At 42.1% G+C, this 25,991-nt stretch overlaps 1 protein-coding gene across 1 annotated transcript; it reads right to left on the bottom strand.

The window, feature by feature from the left end:
- Positions 1-748: 748 nt before the first annotated feature.
- Positions 749-16,262, bottom strand: LOC140818242 (probable proteasome inhibitor). The gene is made up of 9 exons (XM_073178146.1): positions 16,015-16,262; positions 15,713-15,884; positions 15,488-15,634; positions 14,890-14,967; positions 1,728-1,805; positions 1,577-1,608; positions 1,431-1,494; positions 1,271-1,348; positions 749-1,042 (listed from the first exon to the last, which is right to left on the bottom strand). Exons 1-9 carry the CDS (start codon positions 16,187-16,189, stop codon positions 967-969), a joined length of 900 nt encoding a protein of 299 aa, XP_073034247.1. The 5' UTR covers positions 16,190-16,262; the 3' UTR covers positions 749-966.
- Between the last annotated feature and the right edge of the window lie 9,729 nt (positions 16,263-25,991).

Genomic DNA, 25,991 nt, shown 5'->3' with positions numbered 1-25,991 from the left:
ATTTAGAATATTTCGAGCATTTATTTTCAAGTATGAATATCATTAACATATTTGAATATTTCGAGGTGAACTCAGACCCAAATTCTAATTCGAAATGAACACAAACTAGAATAAATCTTACAAAAGCGATCTTAAAATTTATATAATATTCGGTTCGATTCAGTTCATTAACACTATTGCTAACATGTTTTAACTTTTTTTTTTAAAATGTCATTATCTCTTTAAATTGCAATTTTTTTTATTTTTATTTTCCTACTTTTTGGAATCATATGATGGCCAATGATTGCGGAAGTTAGTTGTTCACAGATTTGTGATCCACCTAACATTTAGACTTTGGGTGGTACGACCTTTATTTTTGACCTAAAGAGAGACATACATGCACTCCTATAATCAATTCTTGGCTTGCTTTTTCTCTAAATTATATTGCCCTTATCAATTATGAAGTAGGGTTAGCTGTCTTCCTAATTTTGGATCATATTGTATCTTTTGAATCACGAGTAATCAAATGTCGACTAATCGTTGTAAATTTGTCTTTTGGTCTAGTTCCTCGGTTTTCAAAATCATTAACAAAATCGAACCGATTATCAGGTTCTACTACGTTTATGTTTCCATTTACGAGACTCGAACTTGAGAACTTGTTCAGTGGAAATCAATGGATGTTGATTTTTAATATGATTCTTTTTCTTTTCTTTGAGGAAACTCAAGACAGTAAAATCTTTTACCAAGCCAAATACTTCTACATTCAAACTGGCCAATATATGGATTCTATACATTTGAGTGCCAAGGATTACAAGATGAAAAGCTATGTGAAGAATGGAACAGGAAACAAAATGAATGCGCTGCGCAAAATTTGAAATACTCGACAATATCAATTCGAAAATACTTGCAGATTTGCTGGGAAATTACATACACACAACACGATCATAGAAGATAAGCTATCCCTCTCTGTTTCATAATCTTTGCATCTTAGATATAATAATCTGAGTCATCAGGAAAGTGATGCAGATCCGGATGCGTTCCACGCCCTGGCCTCTGGGGATTTCTGCAATGCATTCGAAGTGCAAAGGCATTATACTTTGAACAACGGTGAAATGCATAAAATAAAGAGGGGAGAATAGGAAACATGAATACTATTGACTAGGAAAAAATATTATGTCAACCCTACAAAAATAAAGATAGAAGCACTTGTGTATCTTTTTATTTCTACAACTTTCTGTTTCAAGAAAGGTCCTAACATATTGCATATATTAAAATGTGCGTCTGAAACTACCTCGCAAACCGACCCGGCTCAAAACCGGGCACACCAGGAGGTCCATATGGGTCAAAGCGAGCACCTGGCGGCACACCCCTGCATCAGAAAATCAATCAGAACACAACCAACACATACAAAAGAAACATGCACACAGGGAACATGGAAGGGGAGCACTAACTGTAGACCTCCAGGCAAGCCAGTGTCCCCGACTCTTCCTCCAAAGAACCTTGGGTCATTGGGACCTACATGCGTTTGAAAGGCTGTTACTAATGTAAAGAGTGCAATTTTCCAGAAGGAAATTCTAAAATATCACCGTATACAGACCTACTAGCATGCTCCCACTACCAAAATCTCCCCTGTACAAAGTTGAACAAAGTTATAACCATTGACTAAAGCACAAGTGCACAACTTGCAAACAGAGAAATAAGACATGTTTAAATAGTGATGAAGAAACAAAGAAAAGAAAACTACAAACCTGGTGGGATACATTCCAGCCCCAGGCCCAGGAAAGAGATCGCTGGAACCAGAACCAGGAACTGGAGGAACGATAAATCTACAGAGAATAAGTGAGATAAGCTATCACCAAATATTGCGAGCATAAGCACAAAATACAACAAGTATCGAAAGCACATGCACATAATTATAATTTCAGTCATCCGGAAAATGGTAACTTAACAGTTTCAACATCCGCATACCATATTCTCTCAATATACAACCTTCAACATTCTACATAAATATTTTAAAACCTTGAACATAATTTCCACACTAATAAATACTCAGATTCAGGCCCTCAAGATTAAATTACTGATATTAATAATATAAATATTTAGGTCAAAATCAGATTCCCAAACAAATTCAAAACGTAGGAAGCAAGTTAAAGTAGCCCTTCTGAAAGAATGGAAGTTAAAATTAATGTGGATTTTTGTATTACAGATACCAAATATAATTTCATTTGTAGCTCGATCGGAGGCATTCATTTTTCCTAGTATCCTTAAATGGCAGTGATGCCCCAAGGGAACCCGGGCCCGGGTACAGACCCTGACCCGAGAGGTTCTCGAACTCGGGCAAGATCAGAGCAGAGAAAAAATATCAAAGTGCAATTGCTTTCAGTAAGCCGGGGTGAAAAGCGGGATTCCGGATCTTCAGACGCCCGGCAAGTTGTGCACTCAGTTATCTGAGGAATTCACAATGAACCACTTGGCGAGCCACCGCCCAGTGAGTAATTAGCCAATACCCGGGAAGGAGACACGTTCTCTCCCGGACCACCAGGTCTTCCGGACATCGCGGAGCCCATCCTCCCACACTCCATGACCAAGTCCACTCTCAGTACATGGCCCACTACTTTGCAACGTGGCCCATGACCCCAAGTCATGGACCACCATCCGAACTTTGCGGGCAAGTTATCTACCAGCTTCATCTATAAGTACCCTCCGTTGGTATTTCACTGAGGTATCGACTCTTCTCTGAATACTCACAAGCACTCACAAATATTCTTACTTTCTTCCTCAGTTTTCCTTTGCGTACATCACTGACTTGAGCGTCGGAGTGGATACGCCGGAACAACTTCCGACGCCCCCCTTTGCGTTCTGTGATTTCAGGATTAATACCCAGGTCATCCCGGGCGTTGGTTCTCAGGCTATAGGGAACTCAATCCTCCCGGATCACCGGCCATTCATTATAGAAAATTCAAACCGCACAGATATTCAAACACCAGACTTGGCAGATTGCACACCCGGCTATTACCCGATTTGCCCGGTCGAAATCATTGGCGCCGTCTGTGGGAACACTGCAGCTAAAGACGTAGATATGGTTACCACTCGTAAAACTACGGGGAACCACTCTGGTCCTCAAAATCCGGAAGGAGGTCAAGAAAATTCATTGCCCAGTCACCTCCCAGAGGAGTTGGCTCAGTTGATAGCTGCTGCGGTCCAAAAAGCCCTCGCAGAAAGGGGCCTACCTGAACCCAGCCAATCAAAGGAAAATGAGGCAATGGGAGAGTCTCCTCTCGAAAAAGAGAGATACAGAGAAGAGAATTCCCAGGCGTTTTCCAAAGCTCCTACCCTTGCTATGGCCCAGGAGCTAGAAGATTTGAAGAAGAAAGTGAAAGAGTTGGAAGCTAAAGCAGGGTCATCTCAGGTTTCAACCCCGGCTACTTCCCAGGGATGCCCTTTCTCCCTGGAGATTGTGAGTGAGCCCCTCCCAGCTCATTTCAAAGCTACCAAAATACGGGAGTATGATGGAAACTCAGACCCTGACGAGCATCTCACCCGGTTTGAGAATATGGCCATGTTACATTGCTACTCTGACAAAATCAAGTGCAAGGTGTTCCTCACCACCCTAGTGGACTCTGCCCAGAGGTGGTTCGAAAAGTTGAAACCCCGGAGTATACAATCTTTTGCAGGTTTCAGAGACACTTTCTTGCACCATTTCAGCAGCAGCAAGAGGTATAAGAAGACTGCCTTTAGCTTGTTCGAGGTAAAGCAATCAGGTGATGAATCTCTTCGGGCGTACATTCGCCGGTTTAATAAAGCATCCCTGGAGGTGCCGGCTTGTGCTCCTGAAACCAAAACCACAGCGTTCACTCAGGGACTTAAGGAGGGAGATTTTTTCAGGTCCTTGGTGAAGAAGCAGCCTGGGAATTTTGAAGATCTGCTGTCCCGGGCAGAGAAGTATATAAATATGGAGGAAGCACAGCGGCAGAAAAGGGAATCTACCCGCAAAGAAAGGGGCGACCGGGTGGTAAAGACTGATAACCACAGCCGAGGAAACAATCTTGGGCGTTTTTCTCGATACACCCCCATGAAGCCACACCGGGGTGAAGGAATCCACATTTGCGACAATGAGAAGAAAGCCAGGTCATACCCGTCGCCCCCAAACCTGCCATATATCACGAAAATATGCTCCTATCACGGAGAATGTGCTCACAGCACGAGCGAATGCCGGAGAATGAAGCGGGCCCCTTCCCAGTCGGGCCCTGGTGCTTCGGAGCAGGTAGCGAAGAAATCCCGGGGACCACCATGGGTGAATAGAGATGCAGGGTATAGGCCGGGGAACAAAGGCCCGGTCAGACAGGAGAGGGATGGTGATGCCGGTCAAGCATCTCAAAGCCGGGAAAATAAGGACGGAGGAAGGTCACCGACCCTCGGGGTGATTAAAATGATCTCGGGAGGATCGACAGATGGAGACTCCAACCGGGCCAGGAAGGCACATTCCCGGCATGAGAGTTTCGGAGTGGAAAATACAGTAAGGGGTGAGGGGCCGGTCATCAGTTTCGGCCCTCGGGATCTTCAAGGAGTCAGTCTCCCACACAACGATGCCCTAGTCATCCAAGCGAAGGTGGCGAATTATGACATTCGCCGGGTCTTCGTCGATTCGGGGAGCTCAGTGAACGTTATTTTCCAGGAGGCCCTGGATCAGATGAACCTGGAAGACTACCGTTTGCAGCCAGTAGAAACAGCGTTATTCGGATTTGCTGGCCACACTGTTTATCCCCGGGGGGAAATCACCTTGCCCCTCACAATAGGAGCTGAAGAGCTCCGAAAGACGGTGATGACGGTTTTCACGGTGGTAAGTGCCCCCACATCTTATAATATCATCTTGGGCAGGCCTGCTATGAATGCCTTGCGGGCCGTGGCCTCGGCTTACCACCAGAAGCTAAAGTTCCCAGTGGGGAATAGAATCGGAGAAGTAAAGGGGGACCAGCCGTCCTCCCGCAAGTGCTATGCGGAAACCGTCAAAGTTGAAAATAAAAGAGCCCGACGAAGTGGAGAGAGTAGGAGACCAGGGAAGGAGGAGGTGCACTCTATCCAACAGGTACACATGGTGGAGGGAAAGGAGCAGGAGGAAGTAAGCATCTTACCCGGGCAGCCCCTGAGAACAACAAGGATAGCCCGGGATCTTGAGCCAGTGACCCGGGTTCAATTGCTACAGTGCCTAGCAAAGAATGCGGATATCTTCGCATGGTCCTCATCAGAGTTGACAGGGATCTCCCCTCACGTGGCAGAGCACAGGTTAAATATCATCCCGGGCTCCCGGGCCATAAAGCAGAGGAAGAGGCACTTTGGTCCCGAAAAGGACAAAGTAATTGCTGAACAGGTGGGAGAATTATTGAAAGCCGGGCAGATCAGAGAGGTCCAGTTCCCCACCTGGCTATCCAACGTGGTCTTGGTCCCAAAATCAGCCGGCAAGTGGCGAATGTGCGTTGATTTCAGGGACTTGAATAAAGCGTGCCCAAAAGACTGCTACCCCCTGCCCCGGATTGATCAATTGGTGGACTCAACGTCGGGATATGAGCTGTTGTGTTTCATGGATGCATACCAGGGATACCATCAGATTCCCCTGGCCCGGGAAGATCAAGAAAAGGTTAGTTTCATTACCTCAGGAGGAACCTTCTGCTATGTGGTCATGCCCTTCGGGTTGAAGAATGCTGGGGCCACATACCAGAGGTTGATGGACCGGATATTCATCAAGCAGGCCGGAAGGAATGTTGAAGTTTACGTGGACGATATCTTGGTGAAATCCCGGTCACAACCTGACTTCATCCCAGACCTCGAGGAAACCTTCTCTACTCTTCGGGAGTATGGGGTGAAGTTAAACCCCGCCAAATGCACATTTGGGGTAAAGAGCGGCAAGTTCCTCGGGTTCATGGTAACTGAGAGAGGAATTGAAGTCAATCCGGAGAAAGTCAAGTCTATCACTGAAATGACGTCCCCAAAGTCAATCAAAGATGTGCAGAGACTCACGGGAAGAATCGCCGCCCTGTCACGTTTCATTTCCCGATCTGCACACCGGAGTTACCCTTTCTTTCAAGCTCTAAGGAGGGCCCAAAAATTTGGTTGGGATGAAAAGTGTGAAAGGGCTTTCGAAGAATTGAAGATCCACCTAGCCAGGCTCCCTATCCTTGAGAAGCCCGGACCCGGAGAGAAGCTCTGGGTATACCTTTCTACCACCGAATATGCTGTCAGCTCTGTACTAGTCCGAGAAGAAGGTACCGATCAAAGGCCGGTCTATTATGTGAGTCACGCGCTCAAAGGGCCCGAGATCAGATATACGGAGGTAGAGAAGGTAGCCCTGGCTCTGGTGATTACAGCACGGAAACTCCGCCCATACTTCTTGTCCCATCCTATCACCGTGCTGACTAACACCCCCCTCGGGAGAATCATGACTCAGCCCGAGATCTCGGGAAGGCTAGTAAAGTGGACTGTAGAATTGGGAGAATATGACATCGAGTACCAGCCCAGGAAGGCAATTAAGGCCCAGGCCTTGTCAGATTTTATCATAGAGATGATTGTTCCCGAGGCTGGCGGAATTTGGAGAATATTTGCAGACGGGGCTTCCTGTAAAGCTGGCGGAATTTGGAGAATATTTGCAGACGGGGCTTCCTGTAAAGATGGCAGTGGAGTGGGAGTATTGCTGATATCACCTACCGAGGAGAAAATACAGCTGGCAGTGAGGCTGGACTTCCGGGCCTCCAACAATGAAGCGGAATATGAGGCAGTTATCATTGGGATAAAAGCAGCCCAGAATGTTGGAGCTACCCGGGTCCTTATCTATACGGATTCGCAGTTGGTAGCCCAACAGGTGAAAGGAGGGTACGAAGCACGGGAAGAAAAGTTTGTAAAATATCTAGCTATCATCAAGGAGTTGTCGACACACTTTGCAGACTGGAGCATAGAGCAAATTCCCCGGGAGAAAAACAATGAGGCTGATGCCCTGGCAAAAGTGGCAGCTTCACTTTCGGATTGCAGGAAGCCAGGTGTCGCTTGCCACACTAACCTGGTGTCTTCAGTAGATACCAGGCATACTCCTACCCGGGATGATAGCTGGACCACCCCAATTCTCGACTACATCTCCCGATCATACCTACCCGAGGATATCAAGGAAGCTAGTCAAATCAAAAGAAGAGCGGCTCGATTTGTTGTGATCGAGGATAATTTGTACCGGCGGTCCTTTCAGGGTCCCCTTCTCAAGTGCATTTCCGGAGATGATTCCACTTATGTTCTAAGGGAAATCCATGAGGGTTGCTGTGGGGATCATATTGGAGCAACTTCCCTAGCAAGGAAGGCTTTGCTTGCCGGGTTTTGGTGGCCTACTATGCATAGAGACGCTGCCCAGGTAGTTCGCTCCTGCGAAGGGTGCCAAAGGCATAGCAACATTAACCACCACCCGACTGCCCTGATGAAACCCATCTGGGCATCCTGTCCTTTTGACCAGTGGGGCCTGGATATTGTGGGATCCTTCCCTGTGGCCCGAGCTCAGAAAAAATTCCTGCTAGTAGGGATCGACTACTTTTTCAAGTGGGTAGAAGCCGAACCCTTGGCTAGAATCACCGAGGAGGAAGTACTCAAATTTTTATGGAAAAATATTGTCTGCCGATTTGGGATACCCCGGAAGCTCATATCTGATAATGGCAGGCAATTTCAAGGGAATAAGGTTAGAGCTTGGTGCGAGGAGATGAGGATTACTCAGGCTTTTACCTCAGTCGCCTACCCGCAATCCAATGGACAAACCGAGGTGACCAATCGCACTATTGTCCAAGCTCTCAGAGCCCGGTTATTTGGGGTTGGTAAGGATTGGGTAGAGGAACTTCCCAGTGTTCTTTGGGCATACCGGACTACGCCTCGGACAGCTACCGAGGAAACACCGTTCAGCTTAGTGTATGGCTCTGAAGCTGTGCTCCCAGCCGAGATCGGACAGACTTCACCCCGGGTAAACAGCTATCCAGAAGACAATGATGAGGCCCGATCCAATGAACTTGATCTCATTGAAGAAAGGAGAGAAAGAGCGGCAATCAGAATGGAAGCTTATCGACGGCGGGTGATGAAAGCTTATAACCAGAGGGTTCGACACCGAGAATTCCAGATCGGAGACATGGTCCTCAAGAGAGCAAACCCGGCGGGAGATGTAGGCAAGCTCGAGGCTCGATGGGAAGGACCCTACAAAGTGGTGCGCAGAGTCAGCTCGGGCACCTATTATCTTGAAGATGGACAGGGCCATCCTCTCAAAAGGCCCTGGAATGCTTCCCATCTCAAAAAGTACTTTCCTTAGAAAAAAGTTGTAAATCTCTTGTAATTATTCAGCAATAAAAGATCAAGTTTCTGGGAAGATTATGCGTAAGCCCGTCAAGTCCCGAACCCCGGCACATATATATTAAGGGCCCGGGTGATACCATGCCTCGGCTTCCCTTCAACCCATTATTAAGGGCCCGGGTGATACCATGCCCCGGCTTCCCTTCAACCCATTATTAAGGGCCCGGGTGATACCATGCCCCGGCTTCCCTTCAACCCATTATTAAAGGCCCGGGTGATACCATGCCCCGGCTTCCCTTCAACCCATTATTAAGGGCCCGGGTGATACCATGCCCCGGCTTCCCTTCAACCCATTATTAAGGGCCCGGGTGATACCATGCCCCGGCTTCCCTTCAACCCATTATTAAGGGCCCGGGTGATACCATGCCCCGGCTTCCCTTCAACCCATTATTAAGGGCCCGGGTGATACCATTCCCCGGCTTCCCTTCAACTCATTATTAAGGGCCCGGGTGATACCAGGCCCCGGCTTCCCTTCAATCCGTTATGGAGTGCCCGGGTGATACCATGCCTTGTTTTCTCTTCAATTTATCATTACGTTGGGGTCAAAAGCCTCGGATTGCTTGTCTTTCGGGGCTTAATATTATTAAGTATTATCATTCAGAGGTTATCCGAGCCCGATTATTGGCCACCACTCGGTAGATTTTTAGTATTTACAGGCTAAGGCAGGGACACAAGGATGAACGGAAAAAGTTTTTTACATCAAGAAAACTATTACAACTACGACGAAAAGAAGAGGGGTGGAAATACAACAGATCTAGGCGGCAGACTCCGACTCTGAGTCCTCCTCCGCCTCGGACTCTTCTTCGTCTGGGATCCCAGCACCACCCTCCGGCAGGGAGTTGGCGGCTCGGGCCAAGTTTAGCAGGCCTTTCTTTTCCGGAGGTAAAAGGCCGGCTTCTTTCACCTGCTCCTTGCATTTGTTGAAACCCACCTTGAAATAAGGAAAGGCTTTGTCGGCTACTAGCTGCTGGAATTCTGCAGTTACAAGGAAAGTAGCCCGCCACTCCTCCTCTAGGGTGGCCCGAGTTGCCAAGTCTACCTCCCGTTCCACAAGAGTAGCCGCCAACTTATCCGCTTTCTCGGTGGCCAACCGGGAATCGTCCAGAGCGGCCCGAGCGTCTAAATCTAGCTTCTCTGCTCGGGCCTCCATATTTTCCAAGTGGGCCTTCAGGGAGCCAATCTCTGCCCGGGCTTCCTCCAGCTGGCCCTGCAAGCAAGTTATGGTGGTCCCTTGACCGTGGGCCTCCTCCGCATGGAGGTCGCGGAGCTGAGCTAGGCGAGCCAGGGCCTCGGCATGAAGGGCTTGGGCGGAGGCGGCCCTGGCCTCGGTGCTCTTTTGCCAGGCACCAAACTTCTCAAAGGCAGCTCTAGCCATCTGCCCGCTCTGCGAGTAAACAGAAAATACGTAAGGAAGAAGGTATACCGATGCAACAAAGAAATAGAAGTAGAGTAAAGAAAGTACTTACCGCCAACAGGAGATTGAAGCTCTCCAGCATGAGATCCCCTGCCTTCGAAGCCAGAAGGATGGTCTCCTCGGCAGGAGTTGCCATCCGCTTCAACATATCGAAGCCCAGCGACGAGCTTCTGGCCGAGAAGATGGTCTCGGGCATGGCAGGAGGAGGGGAAGTAGTTGTGGTAGGGATCAGAGAAGACCCGGTGGGAGAAACTAGTGGGACGAGCCCTGAACTCTGAGCCGCTCGGGTAACCACCCGGGGTTCCACACGAACAGGCTCTTTTGAAGCCTTCCTTTTTCTGGAGGTCTGAAGGAGTTGGTCCGGGACCTCATCCTCCTCCTCAATTGTAATAACCCCAAGCTCTTTAGGCCCGGTGGCCTCAACAATAGCAGGGGTCTCTCGTTTAGCGGGCACCTGGACGGCCCGCTCTTCCTCGGCCTGGTCCCCAGGAGCCTCCCGGGATATAGCCTCCCGACGTTCCCGGGCCCTTCGCTCAGCAGCAGCCGCCTTACGAGCAGCCTTCCTAGATGCCTTTTCCTTAGCTATCTTCCGGGCAAAGGCCTCTTTCATCTCGGAGTCTGCAGAAAATAAAATAGCCCATTAGAAACAGATAAAGCGGAAAAGCAAATAAAGGAAGAACAAAAGGAGCAAGCAGAAGAAACCTACCGGGGCGAGAGGCATCGAGCTCCTCGATGATACAATCGGTAGATTCCTCCACCCCGGGGCTCAGCCCATAGGCTACCAATAACTTTTCACTGAGGAGGGCAGAGGAGTTATACACCTTACCCCCTATCACCTCCTCGCCTAGGGTGTAAGAGTCAAGTGTGCGGTAATTTTCGGGAAGACCCGGCTGAGCAGGAAGGGCAGAAATAAACCCAACCGGGCAGGGAGGGAGGTCGGCGGGACGGATGTAAAAAAACCGACGTTTCCAGTCCTTAACGGAGGAGGGAATATCTCCGAAAAGTTTATGGTGAGACCGGGTCTTGAAAGAAAAGGCGTACTCGCCAATGTAGCAGATAAAGAAAAAATTAAAGAGGGAGGGCTCAAGGGGGATATCGGGGTGCATGGAGATGAGAGTGAAAAAACAGGTAATCATCCTAATGGCATTAGGATGAAACTGATTGAGAGGAATGCCGAGAAGGGAGGATATCCCAATAAAAAAGGGATGAAGAGGAAACCTGAGACCATTGATCACCTGGTCTCGAAAGAAGGTAAGATATCCCTCTGGTGGCTTATCAGCCCGGTCGCCAGGGCCCGGGATGACAATAGTGTGGGTAGTAGGGATTGAGCCAAGGAGACGTATCTCCTCGGCAGATTTGGCTCGGAGGGAGCTCGTCATGGTGGAAAACCATGGCAAGGGGCCAGGAGCAATATCCCGAGTGGGAGAGGTGACGACCCGGGATGAGGGTGTTAAAAAGGTTGCCTTCTTTTCCTTTTTCTTCTGGGAGCTTGAAGGCCCAGCCCCATGGAAGATTTTAAGCTTTTTGAGGGGAAGGGGAGAAGGGGTTGGATTCCGAGGGCGATAGGTGGAAACAGGGGAAGCGGAAAGTGGACTATCACGCAGGGCGTCTGACTCGAAGTCCGGGGAGATCCCGGCGATTCTGGTCCGATGTGGAAGAAGTATTAGAAGAAGACATGACGAAAAAATGAACTTACAAGGATTTTGTGAAGAAAAACGATGGTCTGAACGCCGAAGGTGCAGCGGAGTTTTTGCAGAATTTCGAGACGCGGGAGCTTTAGTTCGCTGAAAAGTGGAGAGGGGTGGAGGAGAAGGCATATATATAGGAGTAGGGAAATGATCTGAGCCGTATGTCTAACCATAATCCGAGGGTCCACGTTGGTTCAGAAGAAGGCACCCGGATCATAGATCTCCACCGTTGATCTGGATAGGTGTGGACGGGCGGGATACACCTCGTAAGTCGTACCAGGCATGTGAAAGGACATGTAATCATGAAAGTGTCAGACTTATCAGATCCTCGGAAGACGGAACGTTACCAGCCGTTGGGAGGAGAAAGGGGGCACGCGTCATCATAGCATCGTGCGCATTATTCAAAAAAGATAGCCGACGTGGTATTTTAAGCCCGGGAGTTTTTAAGGCCCCGGCAAGTTATTTTAAGCCTGGGAGGTTTTAGGCCCCGGCTATTACCTTAAGCCCGGGAGGTTTTAGGCCCCGGCACGTTATCTTAAGCCCGGGAGGTTTGAGGCCCCGGTACGTTATTTTAAGCCCGGGAATTTTAGGACCTGGGCGTGTTATCTTAAAGTTTTGGGAGGTTTTAGACCCCGGTCTTTTATCCTAAGCCAATAAACTCAAGAAAAGGGAAAAGCAAAATACGCGAAATAAAGTATTATTAATGGAACCGGCGCCGTATTACAGCTGCCATCCTAGAGTCTACACGAGCTTGCCACGCAGACATCCAGTGATGCAGTTCAGGGAGTGGGAGATTGGCAAGGGACTCGGTCGCAGCAAGCTTGTTCAGCTGATTCCTTTCCTTCCGCAGCATTGCTTGCAGCAGAACCTGATCAGTGGCTAGCTCCGCCACGCGCGCCACATGAAATTCCCGCTTGTATCTCCTCGCCAATGCCCTCTGCGGCCGGGTGAAGGCCAGGCCCTCCTGGTGGGAGCGCACAAGATCATGAATCTTACGCCGAGTGGACATGACTTTCAAATGAATAAACTCCTCGATAGTCCTCTTCAGCGAGTTTAGGCGAGCACGCGTTGAGGGGGGCAAAGGGCCATAGGGGCTGCTGCAGACAGTGAATTCACTTGAACTCGGCATATTGAAATGTTGTTTTCACCTCACCTCCATCTGCTTATTTATAGGCAAATGGTACTGAATACGGGGGAAGCTGAAGAGTTCCCGACCATACCAAACGACTGCTTATTTATAGGCAAATGGTACTGAATACGGGGGAAGCTGAAGAGTTCCCGACCATACCAAACGACTGCGCATTTATGCAGCGAAAGAGTTAAGCGCCGCCGTTGGTTTAAGAATACGTGTATGGTCAGGAAGCGCCTCGTAAGTTGTTACGATCAGGGGAAGGGATGTGAACAAATATCAATGTCGCAGTGTCATCATTGCCTCGGAAAATGAAACGTCTCTCGATAAGATTTTATGGTTAAAAATCAGAAGGGTGTGGTGGTGACACCATACCGGGGGTCAGGAAGTCTTAGGTTACCGGCATTTTGTGAAGCCCGGGGGACACGAGGCCCAGGCGTGTCATTTGCGGCCCGGAAAACACGAGGCCCCGGCGTTTGTGTTAATGTCTCGGGAGGTATTAGGTGTGGGAATTCTAGTGAGTCATTTCATCAGATAATGGTATACAATTTGTGATATACATATCAATTGATGGATTCATAAATGGTCATATCCGAGCAGTAACAGAGAAGGAAACTGAAATAAATTTTTATACATTGGCCCGTACTACATCGTCATATTTCTCTTCTATTACAATTATTCGTATCTTCAACCAAGCCGACGGCGGGGGAGTGGAGCCTTGCATGAAGCTAGGAGAACCAAGAATGTTCTTCAGGAGCTTCAATTCCTTCCGAAGCATTAGTTGATATACACGGCCATCAGTGAAGATGTCCACCCACTCAGCTATGTGTAGTTGTTGGCGCACTTTCCTTAGTTTGGATACCAGGTCCGGGGTGACGGCTCCCCCAGAATCGTAGAGAAGTTTCAGTTCTTGAAGCTCTTCCCAATATCCGAGAACTTCGTTAAGCACTTCGTCTTCTATGAGGGATTTTTGGACTTCCAGGTTGGGCTCCCTAAGGGCTTCAATCATCCCTGGAGTTCTGGAGTTGCTGGCACCGGCCATATCTATTGAAGTAATCAGCAAGGGATAGTGGAAGGGTGGGAGGACACCATATATATATATAGGGAGGAGGAGTGTATCACGATCGTCAATTCTCGAACATATCAACGGTTGAGATGAGTATTGGAAGTTGCACTGAGCAGGCGAAAAGACAGGCGTAAATATCGAGATATCATAACAGTCTTCGAAACGCGAAACATTGCGGATAAGTTTGAATTTTAGGGCTTACGACAGCATCAGCAATGATATCCACATCTGTAGGATTCTAGAAGACTCCGCTATCACCAGGAGAACTGCTTTGTACTAATCGGGACAGCGAGACAGACTCTAGCCCGACTTTTTTAGGAGGGAGTGGTGATGCCCCAAGGGAACCCGGGCCCGGGTACAAACCCTGACCCGAGAGGTTCTCGAACTCGGGCAAGATCAGAGCAGAGAGAAAATATCAAAGTGCAATTGCTTTTAGTAAGCCGGGGTGAAAAGCGGGATTCCGGATCTTCAGACGCCCGGCAAGTTGTGCACTCAGTTATCTGAGGAATTCACAATGAACCACTTGGCGAGCCACCGCCCAGTGAGTAATTAGCCAATACCCGGGAAGGAGACACGTTCTCTCCCGGACCACCAGGTCTTCCGGACATCGCGGAGCCCATCCTCCCACACTCCATGACCAAGTCCACTCTCAGTACATGGCCCACTACTTTGCAACGTGGCCCATGACCCCAAGTCATGGACCACCATCCGAACTTTGCGGGCAAGTTATCTACCAGCTTCATCTATAAGTACCCTCCGTTGGTATTTCACAGAGGTATCGACTCTTCTCTGAATACTCACAAGCACTCACAAATATTCTTACTTTCTTCTTCAGTTTTCCTTTGCGTACATCACTGACTTGAGCGTCGGAGTGGATACGCCGGAACAACTTCCGGCGCCCCCCTTTACGTTCTGTGATTTCAGGATTAATACCCAGGTCATCCCGGGCGTTGGTTCTCAGGCTATAGGGAACTCAATCCTCCCGGATCACCGGCCATTCATTATAGAAAATTCAAACCGCACAGATATTCAAACACCAGACTTGGCAGATTGCACACCCGGCTATTACCCGATTTGCCCGGTCGACATCAGGCAGCCCATTATATAGAAGAGAAAACAAGCATATAATAGAGTCATTTTATTCAAGTAATGAAAGCTAGTTCAGGTAAGTGACCAGAGTTGATAAAGTACAGCCTATCAGAAGCGTTTATGCCAGTCAATATAGGTAATCTAATAGTTGTGAAAAACATACCCTGAAGGAGGAGGATAAACATATTGATCTTCAGGGTCATCATCTCCTGTCACGGGCTTATACCTGTCATCTCTCAAACTTGTACCAGAACAGCAAACAAGTAGCTAAGAACCTCAAAAATTGATTTTGTGAAGGATAAATGGAATGCTCAGAAACATGATGCAAAATCGATTAGTGGTAGATCAATCCAACAAGTGTAAATTTTAATTACATTTGCTAAGATGATAGCACAACACATAAAATTTCCATCTTCTTAAGAAAATGCACACATAAATCTACCCTAACAATTTGAATGTGCGTAGGCTAAAAAACCAGGAGATAACTTCTTAAACACATAAAACTAGAATAACTGGTGCATTCCTATCTAGAACACAATCTTTCTGACAAAATGCTTGGAACCTTAATCAATATAAACATCCATAAAAGGAATATTGATACCAATCCAATCCATGTATATTCCAATTTATATTTATCAGTTAGCACAACAAGCTTTATCAAAAACAAAACAAGGACCAGATCGTAGTGAGCACCCCAATACGCTTTCTACTGTAGATTCGAATTGAACAACACAAAATTAAAAGTACTAGAAATTAAGTACCTTGAAGGTTGATTAGATGAACTTGTGGCCACGGAACCATCCAGTTTACCTAAAATTTCTTTGTTGATTTCCGTGACCAGTTTCCCCAAATTCTTGAAATGGGAAGCATAATTTGTGCCCCCATTGTCTTCCACATACTCTCCAACACTACAAAGGCAAACAAAAAATACCCTTTTTATACAGGCAAAAACAAACTTTGGAGCCTGTATCATATATTTCACTTACTCGATTTCCAAATGAAGAAGTTCAGAATCACCATCCTTCAAAACATCAACCATGAGACTACCATTCATCACAAGACATTTCATTAGCACTTTCTTGGATTCCTTCTCAGGATGAGAATAAACAAAAGCATAATGTTCTTCAATGGCGTTCCAATTCTCTATCCCTACCTCGTCTTCTCAAATCAAATTCAATCAAATAACAGAACAACAAATAAATATCAGATAAAACATCAACCACAGGAGTTCGAAGCAGAGTATTTGCTAAGTTTTTAAATCAATCGGAAAGTAATTTCAGCGAAATACCAGTGGAGGACGAGGAAAGGGCATTGTCAGCGAAGGCGGAAGGGCCGGTATCGTGAAGAACGTAACCCGCGGCAACAAAGGCTGCGTGCACGGCGAACGCAGCCTTGTCGTGAGCGTTCCGAAACGACGGCCGCGCCGCCCGTATCACCGCCATCAACGACTGTTCACTGGCCATGATTTCTTCCACCCGACTCTTGATTTTTTTTGTGACAAAAATCCGAGAACTTTATTCCTGTTGTTCTCGATGAATAATTTTGTCGAATTTTTTTAAATAATAGATTAAATTTCTATTAATTTTTATAAAATCTCAAGTATTAAAGATTTTCAAAATTTTTTGATATTTGAATATTTTTTCATAGAATTTATATATTTTGTAATTTAAAATTGTTTTTTTTATTTCTTTAAACATAGTTGAAAATGAATAATTTTTATTTGTTTTTAAAAAATTTGTTTATCAATAAAAATATTTTTTTATCTGTTGATTTAATATACGAAAATACTGTCAATATTAAATTTATGAGTGAGTCTCATGTGAGACCGTCTTACGGATCATAATCTGTGAGACGGGTCAACCCTACTCATATTCACAATAAAAAGTAATACTCTTAGCATAAAAAGTAATATTTTTTCATGGGTGACCCAAATCAGATATCCGTCTCACAAATACGACCCGTGAGACCGTCTCACACAAGTTTTTGCCTAAATTTATTGTAATTAAACTTCTATTATTTAAATCAATTCAATATATTTATCTAATTAATAATTTTTTTAAAAAAACATAATAATATTTTTCGATATTAATAAATAATCAAACTTAAAATAATTTCATTTATTTTAAATGAATTTTTGTATAAAAATTTATAAATTTTATTGTTAACAAATGTCTAAAAAAATAAATAATTATTTATACATGAAAATAGAGAATAAATATGTTAAAAAATATATAATCACGGTAACTTTCTAAAAGTTTAATATATTTAATTTATTATTATTATCTTTATATATATGTGTTGATAAATAAAATAAATGATAAAATAAAATAAATGATATTTAATTTATTATTATTATCTTTACTAAATATAGTTTTAAATTTTACGATATTTTGTGACTGGAATAAAATAAATGATGTTCATAATTTTGATTTTAAACTATTGTTAGTAATAAAAAATAAGTTTTTAAAAAATTTCAAATAAAAACAAAAACATATAGACGAGAAAATAATGAAATTTTGCATTGATATTATTTAAATATAAATGAAAGAGAACGTGAGTTTGAGATATTTTTAATTAAATGTCCATCCATATATGATATATTTAAATATTAAATATATTTTTTGACATTTTATAGTTGTATCTTAAGTTTTAATTCTTGTAATTATTAGAATTTTAATGGAGTTATTAATATTCTATTGTTATTTTGAATACTTATAAATTTTTGTAAAGTTTTTTAAAATCAAGTTTGAATACTACATATTTTTTTAAACTTTACAAAAGTTTACATTGAATATCACTAAAATTTTAAATTACAATAAATTTTCTTTTGAATTTTTATAACAAGGCCTGGCTATTGGACAAATGGGCCAAAACTAAAATTTTCTCTTATAGTAGCAAAATATTGGGCTGATTGGCCCAATAGAATATCTTCGAGGGTCCAAAATTTAAAAGTTACTTAGACCAACCGGGAATCGAACCTGGGCCTATATACCGGGCAAGATACTAATAGACCATTAGTTTCTGTTAGTTCACCAACTCACGATTGCATAATATTTTAATAATTCATTTAATTTATATTTAAATAAAGATTAAAATATAATTATAAAAAATAATGAGAGACTACACAGTAATTTTGATATATGATTTCAAAAAAATAAGTAGAAAAAATAAAGAAATTAAAAAAAAACTCAAATAAGAATTGAACATACAACTTGATCTCTAAAAAACAAAAACTCTATCTGGTGAATTACATATGACTTGTATTAAAGTTTTAACACTTGATTAATATATATAATTATTAAAAAAAACTATGACACCAAAAGTTAATTACTCTAAATATCTCAACCTTACTAATATAACATAGATAAACTAATTAATTATGTAAGAAAATCTATTTTTATAATTCTTATTCTATACAATTATTTGGGAGAGGAACAATTTTACAGCTCAACAAGCATGCACTATTATTCCTTCGTGTCTACCATCTTCGATCTGCAAACAGATAAATTGATTAAAAATATTTATTATGACTATTAAATTATATCGTGAATGAGTGGCTAAATCTATGTTAAAACTATAAGAGAAAATTACTTTTTTTGTCTCGTACATTTGATTTTTGCGATTTTAGTTCTCTATGTTATCGAATTTCAGTTTTATTTCGCTATTTTTGTTTTTGCAACTCGACACTGACATGAAACTAATGCAATAATGATGTGACGCTGATGTGTCTAGTGCCATATCTGTACTCCCAATGAAAAAATACAAAAATTGCCAAAATTTAAAAATTATAGGACTAAAACTAAAATTTAAAATTTCAGGACTAAAACTTCGATTATAAATAAATAGTATAGAAATAAAATATAGAGTGCATATGTGTGTGTGTGTGTGTGTTATTTTGAGATATAAGAGATCATTTGAAGTTATAGAGAAAATTTAGCCTCTAAAAATCAGTGGATTGATTGGAAAATGACCCAACGATTTTAAGCCCACCAATGAATTGAACGTACTCATGGAATTTAGAAAACTTGTTGATGATTATTACGTTTCTTAAGTGAATAATAAGTGAACGTGACAGTCAGCTTTAAACGAAGAACATATTCCTGCAAGCTGTATTTATGAAACGTCGTCTATAATCTTCTATTAATGTAAAGCAGAATCTAATAAATTTTGTATCAGTACAAGGTTTTGTAGATTATCGTAGATATAAAAGATCTCGATTCACGTTTTGATGTTTTTTTTTGGTATGTTGGGATCACCTCGAGGTTAAGTAAGACAAGTAAAATTAGTTGATTGCGGACGATATTGGATTTGGGAGGCAAAAAAATGCTATTTTGATCGTAAACGAGCTAAAACATAAGAATTATGACTTTGCCATGTACTCGACGATTTTCTGAGCAAATTTCTTCATTTAGGTCTTTAAATTCGTATGTGAGCACTCCAAAACACAAATACTTGAAATCTAAATTTTTCTCGACGTTGTTTTCAACACATGAAAACAAAGAGTAGACTTTTGTGAAAACTAGATGGGATTCTAAGGCGAAATATTGTAGAAAATTTCCCCTACCATTTTTCTCTTTCCATGGCCGATGGTTTCTTTGCTAATATATAGAAAAATTTTCCCAATCTTTTTCCTTTTCAAAATTGATATTCTTTTTATATTCTTCTTTAGTTAGGTATTTCTTTCAAATATTTGGTACTAGAATCCCTTCAGATATATTGTTTTACATATCAAATTATATTTAATATCTCAATATAGACAAAAACTTGTATGAGACTGTAGAACCCGAAAAAAAATCATATTACGTATAAACCATGCATAATTGCTATTACTTAAATTAAAAATGATTATATTTATATATATATATATATATATATATATATATATATATATATATATATATATATATATATATATATATATATATATATATGAAGTGTTTAATTCATTTTAAAATTTATTAAGTCATGATTATTTATTTTAAACGCAGAAGTTTAGTTTTATCTTTTCGGATAAATACGCGAGGCCGGACTGGAGTTTGGAGAATTGAGATAAGATTAATAATAAGAAAATATTCCTAAATTTAATTTAAGCCAATAAATAATTTATTTTAATGATAAAGAATGTTTTTAAGATTCATTAAATTAATTGGATTTAACTTATTAAATAAGTTCTTTTATGTTCAATATTTAATTTAATCTTAAATTAAAATGTGTAACCAATTGAGATAAAATTAATCTAGGCCTAATATATTCAAGAAATTAAAACCTAAAATTTTAATAATTAATTTTAAGACCAAGCCATGCCATGCAAGATTGTTATCCTAATTTAATTTGTTAATTCACTAAAATATATAATGGGGGTATAAAACCTTAAGAATTAAATACAAGATTTAATCAACAATACCTTGCAAATTAATAGCAAATTTCGGCCATCCCATCAACCGATTTAATTATGCTTGGTAACTCTCCATTCTAGTCACCCTTCAATGGCCCTTCATGGTATAATAATTCACGCACCATTAACTCACCAATAATTAGTAATTCAAGCACTATTATCCACCTAATTTTCCTCAACCCACTAATCTAGCATATCAATCCATATCTCACGAGCAACAAGAATAGAAACAATGGAATTGCCATTCAAACTCCTCACTTGTAACTCCCATCTAAATGCCTTGCATGACTCACTTATCAACCCTTGTTACTTCACCTTCATTACCTAGCATTTCCTCCTCCCTTACCTTCGAAAATATCAGTGATAACAGCAGCAAAAATCGTGAGATAGCAGCAGGAAAATAAGAAAGAAAAATACAACTCCGACTCCGCCGCGATGTGTTAGTCTTATTGTTTGTTTTCTTCTTCAACAGATTTCCAGGCATGTATTCATCGTTTATTTCCTCTTCAATCAAGTCCTATAGATATTTTTAAACCCTTATATGTTCATGAGTCAAGGAACATAAAACAATTTGACAGCAACTTGCGAAAGTCGGTGCAGGCCCCTCCTCGACCGTTTGGCTTTTAAACTCACGAGTGGTGTGTTCTTGTGATTTCAGGATATTGCTTCGGTTTCAAGCACTCAAGGCTGCATCTAGGCATGATTTAGAGTGTATTAGGGTGTTGATGGTTCATTGGTTTAAGTCCATACTGTAACGAACCGTACTTGTACTACTTAAAATTTGCGGAAAAATTAAAAATTTTCTTGAATACGAAAATAAAATCAATACGGTCGTCACTACATCATCCATTCACCAATAAAAATCTTGTTAAAAGAAACGCTTGCTCAAAACGCCTCGCGTCAAACATAAAATCAGAGTATTTTAAACTTGCATAAAAATATTAAAACAGCATGGGCGGTCCTCGGGTCTAGCCTCCTGCTCAGTCCAAGCCTGCTCCTTGGTCCCCACCTCCTGTCTCCTCATAGACATCCTCACCTGCATCGATCAAGTCTAGTGAGTCTAAAGACTCAACACGTATAAACTGAGAATAGCAAGTAACACGTAATAAAATCACTTGCAACTTTAAAATAAAATATACATACTTGAAGCTTGGATTTGAAATGAGCTTGAACTTGCATACATACATAGACGTGCCATAACTTAGAAGATTTCATAATCATGCTTGCATACTTGATCATACTTAAACATACGTGACTTCATTTTGCATAGAGGCATGTTTCAAAGCAATTGACACATACATAATAAACGCCTGATCAGACAAACCACAGTACTGGGCTGACAGGGACGTATCCACTGCCACATACATGATATCTCTGTTCATAATTTAACGGGCTGGTTGGTCCCCATTCATAATTTAACGCTTTCCAACCACAATCTAACCCGTTCATAATTTAACGGGGTAGAGAGGTCCTCGACCACGTTCACCGACTTCCAAACCCATTCATAATTTGGTCACAAGACATTTAGCATACTTCAAAAATAAATATTTTCTTGCACGTCAACATACTTACTTGGCGTTGAGGGATTCGTTGGATTTCATTTGGGGCCGCTGCTGCACACTAACATGAATTCCAACACTTAACTTGCATAACTTAGACGTAGGTACTCGAGCTCACCACCGAAGTGCATAAATAGCTTATGACATTCTAGATCACTCGGGACTTGACCTCGTTTAATCATACTAACCAGGACATCAAACCTCGAAACAAACTCTAAGATGTCGTGTGAACATTTCTCAACCATAAAAGACATGAACTCACTATTAGAACTTGAAAATAAGAAAGAACAAATTATTTGGACAGAAGGGGTGGCGCTCGGGCGGTGGAACTATACCGCTCGGGCGCCGAGGTTACGGGGAAAAACATTCAAACAGGAAGAATGGCACTCGGGCGGCAGAAAGTTACCGCTCGGGCGCCGAGTAAACTGGACTCCGCGACTTAAAAGCTTATACTCTTCGAATTCGATTACACAAATGGTGAATCGAGACCCATCCTAAGACACTATGGCACTGAATCAACTCCACAAATTTCCCAAACATCTCCAAGGGACGACGCACCCCACGCAACACCATAAACTCATAACTTAAATTTTGACACGACAAAATAGTTGTACGACTACTCGATATCTAATGTGCCTAACGACGCGAAACAAAACATCAAAGACCATCCCCACATCATTATCAATATACCTATACGTAGCAACGATCACCTGCCGATCCCCAACGAAGCCTGCAATAACAAAATCTCGAGAACATATCAATACATAATTTTCTGAAAACGTAGTTTGAGCAGTCCCACAAAAAATGTCATAACTCACTCAATTTTTGTCCAAAAATTTCGAATTTTATATCAAATCGAAGATATCGAAAATTTCTACATTTTTCACGTTGAACGTTTTCTCAGATTCGGTACCGAATATTCGCAGTTTTAAGAAGAACAGTAAAAACGTGATTTAGATCTAAAAATTTTCCTTCAAAATCGATCCAAATAATTAACCGCTCAAACTATGAACATCATACATAAATTTTTACGCATAAAAGAACGCAACACATAATATGACATGATCGACGCAGCAAAAGAGAGATTATACGTGCCTTTTGATGATAAATTTTACGGAAACAGCGATAGCGATGCAGGAACGGAGCGAGGCTTGATCTGGGACGAATGTGACACTAAAATCCTCAAAGAAAACACACGAAAAGTTGCTGGAAATTGAAGAGGGAAGGGGGCGGCTGCTCTAGCTTGAGGAACCCTAGGTGTCTCTCTCAAAAATAATAAAAATCTGAATGTGAAATGAGTGTGTGTGTTTAGTCGTGTACATGTGTGTGTAAAAGTGTGTGCGCGCGTGTGTTTTAGTAATTAGGGAGTAAATTATGCTTAATTAAATAATTAACAACTAATTAAAATACTAACACTCTTTAAACTTTAATAAAATCCCTCAATTAAAATAACGCACAACAAAAATGCTAATTTTAAAAGTTTTAACCTCTTAAATCACTAAACACATAAATAAAGCTTTAAAATGCTAACTAAATAAATTATTTAAAATGCCCCTTCCTAGCTTATAAAATAAAAATACCGCATTTTAATTTGCGAAGAATCGTCCCCGGTCTTTTCCTCGATCCCGCCTCGAATAATCGCCTGAAACATGAAACTCGAAAAACATTTTAACGTGCATCACAATAAACATGACTGGTTTAAAATAATGCATTTTCATAAATCCTGCACTGATAAGATCAATTTAAAATTAATTAAATGATTTAATAATTAAATAACTGCATGGGTTATACGTGTACTGAATTTGAGCACTACACATACACTCAAGTTAAAGACATGACAGCAAAACATTTCATTAGTTGCAATTTTGAGCCACGATTTTTGTAGTTGGTTGTCTAAGGTGAGTGTTCGGACCATGGCTGTTCTAAGAACTGTAGCCGTGATTAGAACCTTCCCTTAGCATGTCTAGGACATGACCAAGACAGTCTTTCAAGACTTGGTTCATGGATCCATCTAAATTTTAAAACAACAATACAAGTGCCCCTCGGTTTTCTTTGCTTCGGGCTTGTGTAAGTGAGTTTTGGTTTTGAATGTTTGGGTGGCTTGTGGTTGGCCTTTAGCCCTTAGCCATAATTTAGACAATACCTCATCATGTCTATATCGAGCCGTGGTCGATCATATGGCCAATGGAACGATACAAGACAACACAACAATTCAACACACCACACTACCCAGAATTCGGTGCTCTCGGTTGAATCTTTGGGTTGTCATAGGTGTTTGCTTGGGTTGTGGTTGGCCTAGTGCCCTTAGCCATGGTTCAGGCCACGCCTTAGGGTGTTATTAAGAGACTCTGGTCGGTGGTTCAAGTCCAATGGCCATTTGTTTCATAAATTAAACACCACATGCGCAGCTGGTGCCACTGCACTTGTACAGCAGGATTGTCTCGGTTCAGGGGTCTTGTTTGAGTTCTTGGTTGGCTTTTAGCCTATGGCCTTGGACTTAACAGTACCCCAATGAGTTATGAAAGTCATGTTTATGGCCGTTTTTGATTTGGTTGAGTTTAGAGGTCGTACGAGAATTTACGGTGCAATGTGCCAAAGTGACTCTCGAAAGAGTGTTTCATGATTTTGGCCTCCATTCACTATTTTTCGTGTATTAAAGTTCTTATGGATATTCTTTCATTATGTTAGGTGCATTTTAATCACGGCTAAATGATGGTTCATTGTTGGTTCAGGTTGGTACAAAGCTATGGTTGGAAACTAGGTTGTTGGTCTCGTTTGTCTCGTTTTTGGTTCGGATATGAAGTTTTTGTCAAGTTGAGATTATTTGCATGTGTCTCATGTTATTATTAGGTCGCAGCAAGCCTGGGAACGATCCAACTCACCCGGTGAAAACATGGTTATAATTATATTACGTGTATAAAATATAAAATGTTTCTTTTGAGATATATGCGATATGTCTTGTGGCCACCTCACGTTTATGTGATCTCTCCACCCGATGACTTATGACTGGTTTACGATGTATGGGTACGGACATCCAGCCCAAGGGCTATGATGATCTCTACTGCCCAGTATACTGTGGTTTAGTCTGATCAGACGTTCATGATATGTTATGGGCCACTTGCGTTGAAACATTATCTCTACCAGAAAATTTTAAGATATGAAATATTACGACAGGGCTCTACCGAGCCAATCTTTTACATACAATTTTCAGATATGCACGTATTTATACTTACTCATAACACGATTTTCACCTTATGCTTTACGAAACAATATTTTTACGTTGCATGCGATTTTATGATATATTTACTTGCTATTCACGAATATGCATGTTGAGTCTTTAGACTCACTAGACTTGATTTTTGTAGGTACTGATGAGGCCGAGACTGAGGGCAGAGACCAGTGAGCTAGCTTGGGTCAGCAGTAGTAGGAACCCGAGGACCTCATGTTTCATTTTATTCACCTTTTTATGTTCAAATTCAAATTTTAATATGTTGGATTATATTTAAGTTGTTGTCTCGAAACACAATATTTACTTCCGCTGTTATTTTAAAGATAAATCTATTTATAGATTTATTTTATGAATGAGGCAAGTTATTTATTTAGAAATTTTTTTGATAATTCAAAAAATATGCGAATACGAAATACGAGCCTTTACAGTTGGTATCAGAGCCTATGTTCTTGTAAAGGGTTGTACTACTACTGATCTCGAGAAGCTTATGAAGTCACGTCTTCGGTCTGTAAGTTTTACGTTTATGCCTCCTAGACGCATTCATGATCGCACGAGAGATGATGAGCATCGTCATGAAGACGGTGAGGATCATAGGCAGGAAAGAGATTTACCACCACCCCCTTCACTGGACATGAACACCCAGATGTTAGCTGGGATGACTCAGTTCTTCGCACAGTTTGCGGGGAACAATGCTGTGGTAGCCAGGCAGACTGGGCCTGAGGCTATCTTTGAGCGGTTCATGAAGATGAGGCCGAAGGAGTTCTCAGGGACGACAGATCCTTTGGTTGCCGATGGTTGGATTAAGTCCCTTGAGGTTATCTTCGTATTCATGGAGCTTGGAGATGAGGATAGAATTCGTTGTGCCACCTATCTGTTTGTAGGAGACGCCCGTCTGTGGTGGGAAGGACATCTGTAGCCTTGGATTTGGCTACTCTGAGCTGGACGCGCTACTCTAAATATTTTACTGACGAGGTGCGTTTCAGACTGACCAGGGAGTTCATGACCCTGAGGCAGGGAGACATGACTGTTACAGAGTTTATCCGTAAGTTTGAGAGGGATTGCCATTTTGTACCACTGATTGC

The sequence above is a fragment of the Primulina eburnea genome, chromosome 17 (genome assembly GCF_022965805.1).
Source record: "Primulina eburnea isolate SZY01 chromosome 17, ASM2296580v1, whole genome shotgun sequence".
NCBI classification, from domain to species: Eukaryota; Viridiplantae; Streptophyta; class Magnoliopsida; order Lamiales; family Gesneriaceae; genus Primulina; species Primulina eburnea.
Note: the sequence above shows the minus strand (reverse complement) of the source record. Positions and strands in the feature narration are given on the sequence as shown.